General features: G+C 34.5%; 2 protein-coding genes across 2 annotated transcripts; one reads left to right on the top strand and one right to left on the bottom strand.

Moving 5' to 3' along the window:
- The first annotated feature begins 7,108 nt into the window (after positions 1 to 7,108).
- LOC147536718 (Peptidase M20/M25/M40 family protein) lies at positions 7,109 to 11,263 on the top strand. The gene is made up of 10 exons (XM_086639515.1): positions 7,109 to 7,525; positions 8,434 to 8,678; positions 8,785 to 8,893; positions 9,113 to 9,251; positions 9,381 to 9,438; positions 9,527 to 9,544; positions 9,760 to 9,882; positions 10,109 to 10,265; positions 10,369 to 10,402; positions 10,866 to 11,263. Exons 1-10 carry the CDS (start codon positions 7,202 to 7,204, stop codon positions 10,973 to 10,975), a joined length of 1,317 nt encoding a protein of 438 aa, XP_086495641.1. The 5' UTR covers positions 7,109 to 7,201; the 3' UTR covers positions 10,976 to 11,263.
- Positions 11,264 to 11,979: 716 nt separating this feature from the next.
- LOC147536717 (uncharacterized) lies at positions 11,980 to 16,082 on the bottom strand. Its single transcript, XM_086639514.1, has 9 exons — positions 14,817 to 16,082; positions 14,119 to 14,270; positions 13,651 to 13,746; positions 13,513 to 13,575; positions 13,280 to 13,348; positions 13,093 to 13,195; positions 12,924 to 12,995; positions 12,465 to 12,553; positions 11,980 to 12,371 (listed from the first exon to the last, which is right to left on the bottom strand). Exons 1-9 carry the CDS (start codon positions 15,151 to 15,153, stop codon positions 12,219 to 12,221), a joined length of 1,134 nt encoding a protein of 377 aa, XP_086495640.1. The 5' UTR covers positions 15,154 to 16,082; the 3' UTR covers positions 11,980 to 12,218.
- Between the last annotated feature and the right edge of the window lie 460 nt (positions 16,083 to 16,542).

Raw genomic sequence — 16,542 nt, 5'->3', positions numbered from 1 at the left:
TTTCCTTGTACTTTTTCTTTTGTTATTTTTTTTCTTTCTGTCTTTCGTTTTCAGTTTGTTTCCATGTTTTTATCTGACGACATATTTCAGATAACACCACCAAGTTGTTTTCATCCAACATGCTGTTCGTCCCTGAAGTAGTTTTCTGTTACTATCTTAATCGTTTATCTCTAACTTTTGCGGCATGCAGTTGTCCAAATGGCCACACACTCTGCTCAAATTGCAAGGCAAGAGTACAAAATCACTGTCCTACCTGTCGATACGAGCTGGGAAACATAAGATGCCTAGCTTTGGAGAAAGTTGTCGAATCCCTTGAACTTACTTGCTGGTATCAGGACTATGGGTGCCAAGGTGTTTTTCCATATTACGACAAATTGAAGCATGAACAATCGTGCATATTCAGGCCCTATAACTGCCCATATGCAGGTTCCGAATGGCTCGTCACTGGCGACATTCCTATACTAGTAAATCACTTGAAAAATGATCATAAGGTGGATATGCATGATGGATGCACATTCAATCATCGATATGTCAAAGCGAATCCACAGGACGTCGAGAATGCCACATGGATGCTAAGGGTTAGTCATTTCTTCACTATTTTGTCTCCTTGATTCCGAGTATCATATCTTGCATTCCACTGCATTTTGCTGTGTTTCCGAGTATCACGTCTTAAATGCTAGGCACAACCTGTGCCTCTGGCGAGTGCAAGGAAATGTATTTGAGCTCGAAAAAATTTACTGGGGATATTAAGGCATCACTTAGTTGTATCGCAAATAAGAACACCTAAACTTGCAAGGAAAACCACGTCAATTTATTATAGAATTTTTGGGTTTATAGCCCAAAAAATGGGCCCTAATAAGACATTTAGTCCTCTCTAATCCTATAAAGGGTTTCAAAACCAAAAAAATAATTAAAATGGATATCTAGTCCATTTGGTGTCATCTAGAGAGAAAACACAAATCCCTATAATACATATTAATTTATAATACCTATACTAACCTTCTTTATATATAAAATCTGATTTACATTCTAAAATCCAAAATATCTTTTTTCATTTTTATCTCCCACCTTTCTCTCTCCAATCACGTTTTTAAACAAAGTAACCGTGATCTTCATTATCTTTAGTAACCGAAACTTGCTTATTTTCTCTCTCTCTAAACAAAGTAACCATTTGATAATCATCCATTAATCTCAGAAATCTTTTTTCTTCTTCATTAAACCAACTGAAATCATCTTCTTCATCGTTTATCAGGTAAAACACATTACAAAAGTCATTTTTCATTCCATTGAAACAGATTCCGAATCAGATTTAATATTGCTTTTCAGGTAATGTTAAAGGTTTTAGTTTCTTCTTTTATGTTTAATGTTTGTCGTCTTCATCTTTAACTTTGTTCATGAATTTCATTATAATCAAATTTCTCTCTGTATCATCTAATCAAATCTTTATCATTATTTAGTATTTTCTCTCTCTAAGATTCATAACCGATTTTATGATGTTAATGTTAAATCCGTCTTTACAATTCATTTTATTCGATTAAAAAGTGTTTGTCTCTATGTATTTTGTTACTTTTTAGTTGTTTTAGGTTACAGATTTTGATTTTTAGATCATTTTTTCAAATCTTCATCAAGGTTTCCGTACAATTTTTGATGCAGTGATAATATCGAACGATTTGTTATAACTAAATGCAAACGATATATAATTTAAAATAAATTACGGATCGTTTACAATAAATTACATATCATTTTTTATCCAGAGAAGATCTAGTACGATTTGGTTGTAACAGAATGTAAACAATATATAATTTACACGACATTACATAATGTTTACTGAACATAACACATACAAAACGCAAACATCTTCTGTACGATGTTTTTATAACAGAATGTAAAATATATGTATTTTGTTTACTGAACATAACACATACTGAATTACATATAGGAAATATAACTTAACCAATCACTTAATAAAATCTTGGATGAGAGTCCCAAAGTAAAAAATAACAAGAATTGGAAACACTATGGCAAGTGAGAGGACTGCTGCAACTGAGGAAGAAGCCCTCACACATGACACTGAACCTAGATAGATCTGTATCATGCAAACTAGAGAAAGTCCTAAAAGGATCGATCCTACTAACCACCCCACCGCTGACATAACCATACCAACCCTAATGTATTTGTAAACCTTAAACTTTTCTCCAACTTGGACCTCTTCTACCGCCTTCACACGATTTATACGTACAAACATCGATTGAGTGATCATTGTAGAAAATATAAATAAAGAAAAAGCGGTGAATTCGTATACGACTAACTTCCTAAGGACATCTGGGCCGACATTACAGATATCGTCGTTTTCCAAATTGTGTTGGCCGAGTGTAGCTATCCCTAACCCAATAAAAACTGCTACAGCCAAAAAATGTATATAAACATATATATGTTTATTAAATATATGTTTAGTTTATGTTTATTAAATATATGTTTAGTTTATATATGTTTATTAAATAAACATATTTATAGACATATTTATTAAACATATTTAATATGTCATATTTATTGTTGTTTATTAACATGAAATAAACATATTTAATATTTATAAACATATTTATTAAACATATTTAATATATTTATTGTTTAAATTAAACATATTAAACATAAATATGTTTATTGTTGTCTATAAATATGTTTATAAACATATTTAATAAACATATTTAATAAATAATAAGCATGAAATATGTTGCTATAACATATGTATATGCTCTAGTATCAACAAGTATTGCTCTAGTATTAGCAATAGTCATGATATGTATAGCTACAAAAAAATAGGTATAATATTTTCTGAAACATTAAAAAAAATAGCAGATTAAGTTCAATCAATATAGGCAAATCACTATAATAAATAGATCTTTGAAACATTGACTTTGTCTCAACTCTATAATAATAGATCTCTTTATCTCTTCTTCTAGAACATGAAAAATATAAAAAAAAATTATAACTTTGATAACAGAATAACAAAAATAAAACACACAAACAATATAAAACTGAGTAAGAAGGAGAGAATCAGAAAGAGTACCTTAATTTGGGAGCCAAGAAGAAGAAGAAGAAGTTCACTATGGATGGACGATGAGAGTCAATTCAAGAAGAAGAAGGAAAAGAAAAGAGATAAATCATAAAAGTGGGGAAAACTCCATTTGTTTGAAAACTGAAACCTGAGTGGCTTTTTATTTGCAGCAGTGACCAAAAATGGGGAAGAGAAGGATGAAATTTTCAACACGTTTTCCTTATCTATACAATAACATACAGAACTAGCAATTCATTAATAGTTGAATGTATTAAACACATAACACATTAGTGTACCAATGCCTCATAAGCTACATCATTAATAGTTGAGTGTGTTAAGATTAAGCTAGCATCCTTTTTCTTTTTGTTGTTTTTTTTTCTTCAACGGGGATTCTATAAAACAGAAATAGCTGTCCAATACGGAAAAAAAAACCAAATGAGCAAAAACACCAAATAAGTAGACACATTAGTGTACCAATGTCTCATAAGCTACATCCTTTTTTTTTTGTTGAAAAGCATCCCAAGTTGTTTTAAATAATGAAGGTAGCATGCTAAAACGGAAAAACTAAAAAAAACCTTGAGTTGTGATTATACTATGATGTTAACCTATAACTTCCTTTCAAATTCCTTTTTTTTAATAGGTGGTAAAGAAAATACTCTTTCTATTTAGTCACTCAAGCCCTAACCCTTCTTATTCTTTTAGCTTCTTTCTCAACAACTTTTAAGAAGTCACTCCTTAATAATGCTCTATTAGATTAACCACCTATTTAATCATCCGATGGAAAGAGTATTTTCATATTTTGAAATATTAACCACTATCTAATCACTCATAATGCCATATTAGGTGGTTAAAATATGAAAATACTCTTTCCATCAAACGAGGTGAATTACTATTACGTTTTAAAACCTAATTTTAAAATTTACTTTTCACATCTTTATTCATTTGAAATACTTGATTAAATTAAGTTGTAAATTTGAGTTTTTAATTCAAATCAAATCTTGAAATGGTTTTTCTCATTTGTGGAGGTTATTGATGATTATGGATGTGTTGATTTACTGTATGTGGAGATCAAAGTTTCGACATAGCAACTATGCAGAAATTTGTGTATAAATATTCGTAGGCGATGTGGATTCTTTCATTCAATATGTCGTATTTTGATCTTGAATATTTGTAAATAGTTTATTACAAGAAGAAACATCAAGATTATGTGGTGTTTTGCTTACGTCTTAATATTTGTTAAAATTCAATATTTTTTTTTTATGTTAAAATTAAATTCGGTTTAAGTTTGATGAATTGATTTCTTCTTCTTTATATGATTCATTGTGATATAGTCGATAAATTTATACAAACTTCTATAGACTCGACTTGGTAATTTTGTAGTTAAGTTTTTTGTTTTCTTTCTCTAATTGAATATTCAGTTTATTATGCACGTTCTGATAAAAAAAATCTTCTTACTGATGATAATTATATAGAGGATGACCGAAACAACGATGCTTGAAGACACACCATGAACATCAACCTAAATCACGTGTATCAAATTGTTTCAACTCAAAAGAACATGTGATTCTGGGTGCTTTTATTTCCAAGTATATACAAGGATTCGATACCTCCATTTGTGTTTTTTAAATCAATAATACTTTTAAGAAAGACAAATTATTGTAGACTTTGAAGGGTCATGTTATGGATTTTAAGGGTCTTCTACTGTCATTTAGGGTCTAGTTGCGATCTTTAATGGTTCAAGTAAATATCTGATGGCAATGTCTATGCTCCCTTAATATGTTGTAATTTTATGTTGCATCATGATGTAATCAAAATCATGTTAGATGATCGGACTTAATACCTTCATAATGAAATTATAAAGTTCTCTTAGAAAAAAATGGTACCTAGATTGCAAGATGTTCTTACTAAAACTAGGGTATATCCCGTGCCCCAGGGCACGGACAAAAATGTGACGAAATTTTAATTCTAATTTCTCCCGACTTTCCATATTTAATATTGCTATATTCCAGGTACTTTAATTTTTTGGTATTATTTTCTTTTGTTTCCTTTCTTAAATTAGTTATTATTTTATCGAGAGAGATTTCAATTTCTTTTTTTAATCCTTGAAATATCTTTTGTTTCCTTTGTCTTAAATTAATTATTTTTGTCTAAAGAAACATATATTTTCTTCTTCAAATAGGTTATTTTATTTTTAAGAAGGACTATATTTTAAATTTTGAAGAAAGGCTTCTAGACAATATCCTTTATTAAAAGTGATGTTTGTCCCAGTCATCATTTTCCCTTCTGTTTTATATAATAGATATGAGAGGGCGACTTTAGAATAAAATGAAGCCAAGGCGTGAGGGTGAGGTGGCTAGCTATCATCTGCCCCCACTTTGAGATTGGACAGTATGTTGGAGAGAAAAACTTCAGATCCTTTGAGGGGGACTTCCAACATGGGACAGATGTGCTTTGAAGCTAAGTTGCCCTAGTCTTATGCATAAGAACAATGTGACATTCTACACTTAGACAATGATAAAAATGGTGTCGACTTTGAATTTGGAGTCACATAACAATGTAACATGTCCCTCTTTATGGGTCGTTGTAGGAATTGAAAGTGAATGGTGGAGAGTTGTTCTAAAAACTTTTTTGAATAACGCTCAAGTCGATTAAGTAAGTTTCTTGAGATCCTTAATATTACGTAAGTTGAAATTGCTTTCTACGTCACATGTTCCAAATGAGACCATCCATGGTTGTCATTTCCTCCTTAACTTCCTCAATATTTAACTCGTTTAAAAGTAAACCAACGACAATTGTTTTTTTAACAATATAAACTTCGTCATTAGACAATACCCGGTTTTGAAGACCGTCAGAAGCTAGAGTTAATTCAATATCCATCTTTTCCTTCAAGAAATTTTCAGTATGATCGTCATTCTCTTCCACATCCTTAAACATACACAACTCTCTTCTCGCCCAAAAGGCCAAATGCAACCAGAGAAAGTGGCGCAAGACTTTCTATAGGGGTCTCTTGTCAAAGAGCGATGCGCTTTTAGCACCTCTAGGATCCGCCTTTAGCACTTATGGGAAGGGATAAGATAACTTCTCCATTTTTTTCACAATCCACCAATGAAACTTGTTCCACAATAAGTCTCCCTGTAAAAAGTCTCACATGTTTTACTTCATTCTGGTGAGATGGGAGATATATTGCTAAAAAAAGAGGGTACTCTTGATTAAAACTTTTAAAGTAGTTTGTGGGAAGTGTTAAAGAGCCCCAAAAAATATTAAAGGCGCCTCCCCTAGGCAAATTTTGTGAGGGAAACTCATTAGCTTGCCTCTCTTTCGCTACGGAGGGTAGGGGTGGGAAAAGGCCTGCGAGCCTAGATTCGCCCATGAACCGTCCGAGCCTGATGTGATCGTGGGCGCTCGGTGTCCGAGATCGGCACTAGCCGTCCGGACCTCTAAATTTAGTCGTACGGGCACAGACAAAATGCTCTAACCGACAATCAGCCTGAGTCCGACCGATTGATATTTTCGACTTACTTAGACATTTTAATCGTGCTTAGATAGTTTTTTTTTTTTGATGAAATAGCGTGCATAGATAGTTATTATCAATTAATATCGTTGGCATTTAGACTACACACTTACACTATATGTATGGAAAGACTATGTTTCTTTATTTGTAAAGTTTGTATCTCTTTCATCTCAAAGAGTTTATGATGTGGGGACTACGTTTTATGGGCTTTGCTTGAGTGAAATCTTAATGAGTATCTTTTATGGACACTCAAACAAAAAAAATAAACATTGTGCTCGAGTCCGATCGGTCCAGCACCAGAATTGTCCGACAATTCAGGCAGGCACGACCGTACAGACGGGCGACAGAGAATCAAACTTTGTCAAGTGCCTACCCGATTTGTCCGGATGTCCGAAAGACAAATAGAAAATTTGTCTGTTCCGCAGTCCGAAAGAGTAAGCATCCGTGGACTACCCGTCCGGTCCGTTTCCCACCCCTAATGGAGGGTAATTGAGTCGGGCCGTAAAGGTCCACAAAAACCCATTCCCACAAGCTCTCGGCCTACAAGATCTTCACTAGTTCATCCATCAAAGACGCTACCATTCTCTCTCTCTCTCTCTCTCTCTCTCTCTCTCTACAATTTTCCTGCAACTCCGATGGCTTCTCCGAAAGAACTCATAGGTACCCTTAACAAAGACAATTTCGTATCCTTACTCTCTCTGTTAATCGGAGAATCAAAATACGTTCAGAACAATCCACCTGAACTTATCCCACAAGAGGACAGAGTAGTCAAACATGTAATCGACACTCTCCTCCCTTTCAGCACCACCACTGGCGGCGGTCCTTTGATCATCAATCATGTTACTTACGTTAAAGGAAGAGGAAACGTAATCGTCGAATACCCAGGAACTGTTCCTGGAAAAATTGTCTCTTTCGTTGGTTGTCATATGGATGTTGTCACTGCTAACTCTGATGATTGGGTATATCATTCTTAACTCTCTTTCCATTTCTTCTTATTCATTCTTATCGGTTGATTTTCTTTGTGGGTTTTTTGTTTGATTTTGATGTACTTCATACTTGCCCCAAAATTTTCTTATTCTCTATGACATTCTGAGATTGACATTTTTGTGTACAAAGCAATTGACTCTGTTCTTTGTTGTTAGATGTTTCTGATATGCTGATTGATTTAAAATGTCAATTTTGAGGTTACCCATTTCAATTTCTTTGTGGACTTTTGTGGTAAGAAGCAAAAGAAATTTTGGGTTTGACTTATTTTCTCTTTATGTTTTCAGTTTTGGGGTTTTTTGGATTATAGGTTAAATATTGATCCTAAGTTGAAGAACAATCTCATTTGTTGTACCTATGAGGAAGTTCTATTGAAATTTGCAGTAAAAGTAAAAAAGTATAACTATGACATAACGATTTTTTATGGAGAAAGAAAGCTGATTTTTTCATGGTTCTTCTTTCTTAGAAGAAAAGAAAGCTGGCTAATAGTTTCCTTGATTGTAGGACACCAAATAGATTCAATCTTAAAAAAACGTTTTTCTGCCTCAAGACGTTTTGGTGTCGCCTTAAGGTGCAAGTTTCGGTCCGTATAAGGCGTACAATAGTTCCTTTAGAAAAGTAAATGGTACCGTATTTATATAGAAAGATAACATAGCGTAGTCCTTTCACTTTTCTACAATAATAATTAGTTGTAAGTGTTTCCACAAACACTAAATATCCACGTTGTTACTTCTTATGTTGCATAAGTTAGCTATTGTACGATTTTTTTTTGTGTTTAGATGTGTACCCCTCGAGGCGAAAAAGACGAATCACCTTGAGCCACGCCTCGAGGTGTATACATCTACTGAATTTTAAAAATGGCACTAAATAATACCATTTGCAGGATTTTGATCCTTTCTCTTTGACTATTGACGGAGATAAACTTCGAGGTCGTGGAACAACAGATTGTTTGGGGCACGTTGCTCTTGTAGCTGAACTTATGAGAACCCTAGGAGAAAGAAAACCAAACCTGAAATCAACTGTGGTTGCTGTTTTTATAGCAAACGAAGAAAATTCTTCGGTTTTGGGCGTAGGTGTGGATGCTCTTGTGAAGGATGGATTGCTCAATAAGCTCAAAGGAGGTCCTTTGTAAGTACCTTTATGCTATTTCACGAAGAATTGAGTTCTTACAATTTGCATTAAGTAGACAAATAAACTTTTCCATTACAAAAGTTGAAGGTTGCTCTCTCTTTAGGTATTGGATTGATACTGCAGACAAGCAACCATGTATAGGTACCGGTGGTATGGTGTCGTGGAAGCTTAAAGCTATAGGGAAGCTTTTCCATAGTGGTCTTGCTCACAAGGTAACAAACCACTCCTCCTTGTCTTATATCCTTTATTCGTACTTTTTTTGGTCAAAACTTATGGGAAGTTTGGATCGGGTTCAGGAGGAAGTTGGGTACTTGGATTCACTTTCCGGAAAACGTGACTTTTTTGTATTTGGAGATGGGGTAAAAAGAAAAGAAAGTATTTCATAACAATTTAGGAATAACAACTAATGAGATGTCTTTGTGTATTTACAGGCAATAAATCCTCTTGAATTGTTGATGGAAGCACTTAAAGAGATTCAACTACGGTTCTATAAGGACTTCCCTCCCCATCCTAAGGAACAAGTTTATGGGTTTGCAACACCTTCAACCATGAAACCAACTCAGTGGTTTTGTACGTCTTTTATCTAATCATCATGAAACGGTTGAATATCAGTTTGGACGAAATAAATAATCACCATTATCTTTATACATATATACTTGTATAATCTTGTTTGTATTTATAATAATTTGGAAATTGTAGATCCAGGAGGGGGTGTCAACCAAATTCCAGCTGACTGTACAGTTTGTGGAGATGTCAGGTATGCATTTCTCTTTCTTTTTGCAATGAAAATTACATTAATTTATAGTTGGCGAAACATGAAGCCTGACAATGCATTTATATTGCAGGTTAACTCCATTCTACGAGTAAGTGCTCAGTTACCCGTTCTTATAAACAGTTTGTTACTCGACAAATGAATCAGTGTATAAAGAAATACCCTCTTCAGGTTGAGGGAAGCCTAATATGGTTTAATTTCTTCGAAGATCGTTTTCTTTTTTGTACCTGAAATTTCTTTCTTGAGGGTCAACCCATATTCAATGAAAACAAGCTTTGATTAGTTTTACCTATCAAATTTTTTCAGGATATCAGACGTCGTAAAGAAGTTACAGGAGTACATTGACGATATCAATGCGAACGTAGAGAAGTTAGATACACGAGGACCTGTTTCGAAATATGTTCTACCCGATGAGAATCTTAGAGGAAGGTGGGTTGTCTTCTCTCTCTCTCTCTCTCTCTCTATATATATATATATATTTTAAATATGAATTAATTGTATCAATGAAATAGGTATCTACTAGGGATGGTTTATGGTGGGTATCCACCGTAAAGATCAAATGGTATTACATGATACGGAAAGGCGTGTTCTTTGCCTATTAATATATTATGTATTCGGTTGATTCTGAATGAAAAACGTGTTTTGTTCTTTCTAGATTGGAACTCAGTTTTGACGAGGCTCCGATGACTGGAATTGCTTGTGATCTTAATTCTCGTGGCTTTCATGTGTTATGCAAAGCAACTGAAGATGTGGTTGGATTTGTAAAACCCTACTCAATCACCGGGAGTTTGCCATTGATTCGAGAATTGCAGGTTCTATTCCTATCTCTTCATTCCTGTGTTGATAAAGTTTTAGATTCTCGTCCGTCAAATTGTTCTTTACACGTTGTTGTTGTTGTTGTTAACTATGGTGTAGGATGAAGGCTTTGATGTTCAAACTTCAGGATATGGTATGAGAATCTTACTATTTTCTCTTGTTTTATAATAACCAAATGTTATTAACTCCGTAAGTTTGTGTTTGAACAACGACATTCGAATCTAATTCCTCGGAACGTGTATTTCAATCTTAGGTTAACCTTCTAAAATAAAAATTGCATCCCTTGAAAAATAGGGGAAGAATAAACCTGAGGATGGTGGGTTTTGTGATAGACAAATACCCTAATTGAAAGGAAAGATGAACTCTATATGGATATAACATGCATAGTTGAAGTAAATACTTGTGTCATTGATGGAAACTAGTAGCGTATGAGGAGCTTTACATCGGTAAATAAGCATATAGCCTGTAATTACCGACACAAAAATCGTTAAGAAATTATGGTTAGATGCATTCCATGAATCTCTAGGCAATCAACTGAATTTTGATTCTTCTGTAGTTCCTGCTTCATTTATGTATCTTCTGCTTCCCATTTGTAGGTTTAATGGCCACATACCATGCTAAGAACGAATACTGTCTTCTCCCCGATATGTGTCAAGGTTATGAAGTTTTCGTGAGCATTATCTCTCAATTAGAAGAGGACAAGTAAAGTGGGCTCATCTAATTCCGAATAGTGACTCTCGTGACCCATTTCTTTTACCAAAATCGAGGACGGCCTACATACCACTGAAACATCGGTTTATAAGTTTGGATAAGCAGATATATTTTCGTTCTAGACATTTTCTTTAATAGGAGTACTCTCAGTTTCTTTCTTTTTTATTTTCGATTGTTAGCTCTATTGGGTGTATCACACATATGCCCCATCAGACTGTTTTATGAATTACCCCTTGGAATAACTTAATAGAAGTACGAAGAATAATTATTACTAGTTTCTCTACTACTTTCTTATGGATGACAATGGCTTCTTGATACTTTTATGTTTTAGTCATGTTCAATATTTTAAATCTGGCTGGTTAAATGTAAGATTTCTTGTCCTGAATCAGATGTTACCAGTGGGTTGTGTTCTGGCAGCGCAGCCTGCTTCCCTGGCGTGTTAGCCTGCTTCCGTGACATGCGTGTAGCCTCGTGGGCCTTATTGACCTGCCATTTTTTTCTTAAAATTCTTTGATGAGGATTTGGAGCTCTTACCAATCAGTCCCAATTTGGGACAGTTGGGACTTCGGTGTCCAATTCTGTGGCACGGACCCGTGAAAGTAAGAGCCCGTGGCAGATTGGCACAACCTATTTCAAAACGAACTGTTCCAGGGCTGGCTGCCAAATAACACAGGCCGACACCACCAGTTTATATAATCTTTATCCTAAACCTGGGATTGAAACTTCTGGGAGGGCCGGGAGAGGGGCGCTTTTAACAATATGGGGGCTTCAATATAACTATGGTTCGAACTGGCGTATGCTGGTTTTTGCGAAAACCTCATTTAGTTATCCAGGTCTAAATATATACTTTGATATCGTTAAACTTTGTTGATCTTGCTTCCTCGGTACGCTTTTAGTATTTTAAAGGAAGACTTCTCGCTGGCCGGAGTCTCCTGTAGTTTACCATTGATGTCCTCTTGCAACAAAAAGTGCATTCACTAGGCTAAATTCTGACCTAAATTGTTACTCAACATTATACTTGTTAAAGATCAAGATATTCATATACAAAAAGGGTATTATTTTGGTATACAATATACATTTTTAATATTACTAAACTTATATTAATTTCATGGGTAGTGAATAATCAGGCTCTGAGTAACATAGAATTCCGTCGTGACAAGCTTGTTCTAGCTTCTTCGTCAGACCATCTTAAAGGGTTTTCTCTGACTTGTAATTTTAGCACCTCTCAGGTTTCTTCATTAGAACTTATTTGAAAATTTTCCTTCTGACTTAAGTTGTTGTATTCGTTGACGTAATCTTCGTTTGTGATCATGAATCTTATAGAGACCATGTCCTAATATAACTGTCGAGTATATCCCGTGCGTTATTATAGGGCTTAGGATGTTATTTGTCTGCAACAAGATGAAGAAGAAATAAGATAATGAACCCTCATTTTCTTAGATCCGGTTGATATAGAATAATATTGTGAGTGAAGCTATATTTACTTGAATCCACTCAAAACCAAGGTAAAGAGCTAAAATTCCTTCCAGTAGAGGTGAATAAATCTTTTTCATTTGCCTTCTCTCATACCAAGCTGTAAGCAGAAAAAGCAAAGAATTTTTTGGTTATTATACCAATGTACAAAAATTGTGAGACTGTTCGTGTGAAACAGAAGTTCCATGTAAGAGACATTTAGTCCCGCATTGGTTTGGAGGACTTAAACCTTGTAGATGGATTGTGCGGAGAACATCGAATGATTTAGGGCAGGACCATGTCACGGTAAAGCTTTATATCATGTAGAACTAGGCGAGTAGGATTAGGTGGCGTGCATAAAGTAAGGACAATATGGAAGGTTGGAAGGTATTGAGATGAGTTTTGTATCAGTCTATGCAAGCAGTTGGGCTTGAGTCTCTTAGAGTTCTCGAGCAGATTTTGAGTCTACGTGTTTCAGAATTGCAACCTACCTGCAAATAGCTTTTTGAGATCGTTTCGGCTAGAGCGAGATGGTAAGATAGGTGCTACAACATAGATAGGATCTGAAACAAAAACCAAGAAACATCTCCTGTTAGAATAAAAGGACAAAGTCCAAGCAAAATTCTATTCTAAACAGATTGTTGTAACAAAAATAATCACCTTTGGGTGAAGCAGCTACATAATACAGTGATCCTGTTAGAGCAGCTGTAATTACTGCTGCAAATGCTTGAGCAAACGGAACAAACGGAGGTAGCAATCCGGTCTTCGCAATTTCGAAAATAATAACAATGGTTAGCCACTTGCGGTTCCACCGCTGAACGAAAGCACTATAGGAGTTGAGTATTACCAGAGATGCGATTCCTCGGGTGTCCTTCATCAATTCGGTGCTGCTTAGGAATATATCAGCCAGCGCTCCCTAATAAGTTGAAATCATATTAGTCAGGTTTTTTGGTTTTCATGATCGAAAAACAAAGTTTCGTTCGTTTTCCAATTGTGAAGTAAGGGGAAAAATTGTGGAAATGAGGCTCAAATTCTGTCACTGCTAGTAGTAACCAAAAACATAACTTCCCAAGAACTTACCTGAACAGCAGCTCGATAGAAAAGCTCTTCTCCTATGGAGCTAGCAAGAACGACGAGTATGAACTGCAACAGAGCGTCGTGTCAAAAACTTAATTTTTGTTGCTTTACTAACAAAATCTCAAATTTTGAGATAATTACCTGCCATGGTGACATTCCATAGAAGAAGCTCCGGAGCTCCTCGTCTTCGACATCTCTAATAGCACGGGCATAAGGTGATAACTTCACAACTTCATCCTGTAACCGTTCCAAGCAAACATGATTCGGAATTCAGGTGGAACTTCATGACACCCAAACACGAGTGAAGCCACTCGTAGGCTAGCCTACTCTTAGTGGTTCAAAACTAGTCGAATTGTGGAGGTGTGGCTCGTTACTGTGGTGTGGTGGGTCAGCCACACCACAGACCGCGAGGTACGACCCTTAAATGTGGCGTGCAGTTACATGACCAAATGGTTGTTCAATCAGCCTACGTAAACGAGCTTCTTTCTATGGAAATTCCTGATTTAGCCTCTGTCCAAATTATAGCTAGGAAAACATTGAACATTGAACAAAAGTAAAAAATAAATAACTAACAATATAAGTCGACGGGAGAGATGAAATTATACATACATCTAGTATGAAGAGAAGAGCCATAATAGGAGGAGTTGCATATCCAAGTCCTTCTAAAATAGCATCTAATGATGGATCAAATCCTCCCATGGAATCAATTCCTGAAATTGAGCATATGAACCTCCCAGCTAGAGCCATTGCTCCATATATCCCTAATTTCCATGACAAAAGAAACCCATATAACAATTAACATGCTTCAAAGTTATAATAGCTTAAATATTTTTTTTCTAGTTTAGCTAATTAGCGTGAAATGAAATCCTGGTTTCGTCTCTGCTCACACCAAAGGGCGATGGGCTTTTTCTAGCTATTGCAGTTGTCGTTGTCATTTAAAATTTTCGATTGACAATGACATTAGAACCACATTTTACAAATTTTGTTAACCTATCACATAAATTTGCTCTTTCAAAGTTTCCTACCTAAATCATCTTTCTTTTGTTTTTCTTTATCTAGTTTCCTAATATGAATTAATTCTTTGAGTGCACTTAATTACTAATTTTGTAACATTAAAACTAACCACACCAAAATCAACCATCCTTTGAACAAGTTCATTGTTCTTTCGGAGTTAATCAAAGATTAACTTATCTTAATTGTTAATCTTAATTAACAATATCTCATTTTCCATCAAATAAAAAAAAAATATTGCTAAAATAAAAATAAAAAAACAGAGTTTTTTTTAGATCAAATGGGTTGAAACTTACCGATTCCATAGCTGAGTCGAACAACAGCTCCTAATTTTTCCCAACCAGGAAAATCTGAATCACTAAAACTATCATTAAAAGTTGTAACTTCCATTTTTGAACTTGAAAATCCTCCAGCTCCTACTTCATTACTACTTTCTTTTGATGTAACTCTAATACATGGAACTGAAACCCTAATCCCATTTAAGCTAAGAGTCCTTCTTTGTTTATTTAAATCAGATAAGCTTTGAACAAGAAAACTAGTAGAAGAAGAAGAAGATGAAGAAGTAGTAGTAGATGATGATGGAAGTTCAAGAAGAGATGGGTTTCGAATTCGAGAGATTAATGAAAACTCCATCTGAATCTGAAATTCAATTGAAAAAATCAATAAAGAAAAGTGTTTGAGTTGTTAATTATCAACTATGGTTATCTCTTTTTTCTCTCTCTTAAGTGCAGCGACTCTGTTTTCTACTATATTATATTTGAGAATGTGAAATCTCTTAAAACTTTATATACACCCTCAAGATTGTATATTTCCGCCCAAGTTGAAAGAGACAGACAGTCAGATAGACAGACAGAGAAATAGACTAATACAAAACGTACATTTTACTAGAAACCGATGACATAATAACTTGTTTCTCTTGGTGATGTTTTCGTGAGCATACATACCATCATACTCGAAAAACAAGTTATCAACGTAAATTTGTACATTTTAATAGAAACCTACTACATAATAACTTGTTTCTCTTGGCGATGTTTTCGTAAGCATACAGACCACCGGACTCGAATATCAAATTACCAACGCAAATTTAATTAGAGAAAGTTTACTTGTACCAATGAATATTAATTAGCACAACTGTAACTTTCAACATATCTGTAAACTAGTTATATAATGATGTATTATATTATGTAATACTTCTTATTTAACACCTTCAAAATAAATGAGATGGATTGAGAAACCAATAAATTTAAAAATAATGTAATCGTAAACAAAATTGTGGTTTTGGTATGTGGTTTGGGTATGTGGTTTAAACTTTGTGTTAATGGTGTGTAAGAGGTGTAAATAGTTATAAACTCATAATCAAAACAAAGTTTGATTGTTAAGTTGTTTTGTTGGACAAATTTGATACCCAAGAAAATTCTGTTTTGAGGGATATATGTGGCATAATTTGATTCCTCAGAGTACTATAGCCAAGAAAATGAAAGAGGTAGAAAGTACAAATTTCACTATCCCTTTTATGATGTCTGAGGAACAAATCTTTGAATATCCTGTTAGCCAATCAGTGCCTGCCATTTGGAAACAAGATTATGAAAATTTGAATCTTGTGGATAACAAGATGGTAGAGATAATTTGGATAATTAAGATATTAATCTCGGGGGTCAATGTCAAAATCTCACTTCATGAGGCACTTTGCATTCGAAATTGTAAGAATTTACTTATGTAACTCTCATGTTGCTGAACCGAGAGAAATAAGAATTATCCATGTAATTAGTGATTTAATCACTTGTGAATGAAATATGGTTTCAATGGTTTCAAAAAAAAAATGTCAAAATCTCACTTATTTTTATCCTCGTTCGTCCAAATCTTAGATCATCTAAAAACTCACCTCCAAGCACACAACACCTCACTGGAATCTCCTTCACACTGACGCCGACAACCTAGTACTACTGAGGTTTTTTATCCGCCTTATTGTGTTGACGTATTCCATTTATAAGTTCAAGAGGTGTCTTTTTATTTAACAAACCA

Source organism: Eschscholzia californica, unplaced genomic scaffold, assembly GCF_041429995.1.
Source record: "Eschscholzia californica isolate CP2 unplaced genomic scaffold, dmEscCali1.0.p SCAF_5, whole genome shotgun sequence".
Taxonomy (NCBI): Eukaryota; Viridiplantae; Streptophyta; class Magnoliopsida; order Ranunculales; family Papaveraceae; genus Eschscholzia; species Eschscholzia californica.
Note: the sequence above shows the minus strand (reverse complement) of the source record. Positions and strands in the feature narration are given on the sequence as shown.

Bases quoted from the DNA above. Each gene is read 5' to 3' on its own strand.
- LOC147536718 (XM_086639515.1), top strand. From the start codon at position 7,202: ATGGCTTCTCCGAAAGAACTCATAGGTACCCTTAACAAAGACAATTTC. The intron at 7,526-8,433 runs GTATATCATTCT...TACCATTTGCAG, and splicing joins CTGCTAACTCTGATGATTGG to GATTTTGATCCTTTCTCTTT. The intron at 10,403-10,865 runs GTATGAGAATCT...TCCCATTTGTAG, and splicing joins TGTTCAAACTTCAGGATATG to GTTTAATGGCCACATACCAT.
- LOC147536717 (XM_086639514.1), bottom strand. From the start codon at position 15,153: ATGGAGTTTTCATTAATCTCTCGAATTCGAAACCCATCTCTTCTTGAA. The intron at 12,554-12,923 runs GTAGGTTGCAAT...TTCTGCTTACAG, and splicing joins TCTCAAAAAGCTATTTGCAG to CTTGGTATGAGAGAAGGCAA. The intron at 12,372-12,464 runs GTAAATATAGCT...ATCTTGTTGCAG, and splicing joins TTGGTTTTGAGTGGATTCAA to ACAAATAACATCCTAAGCCC.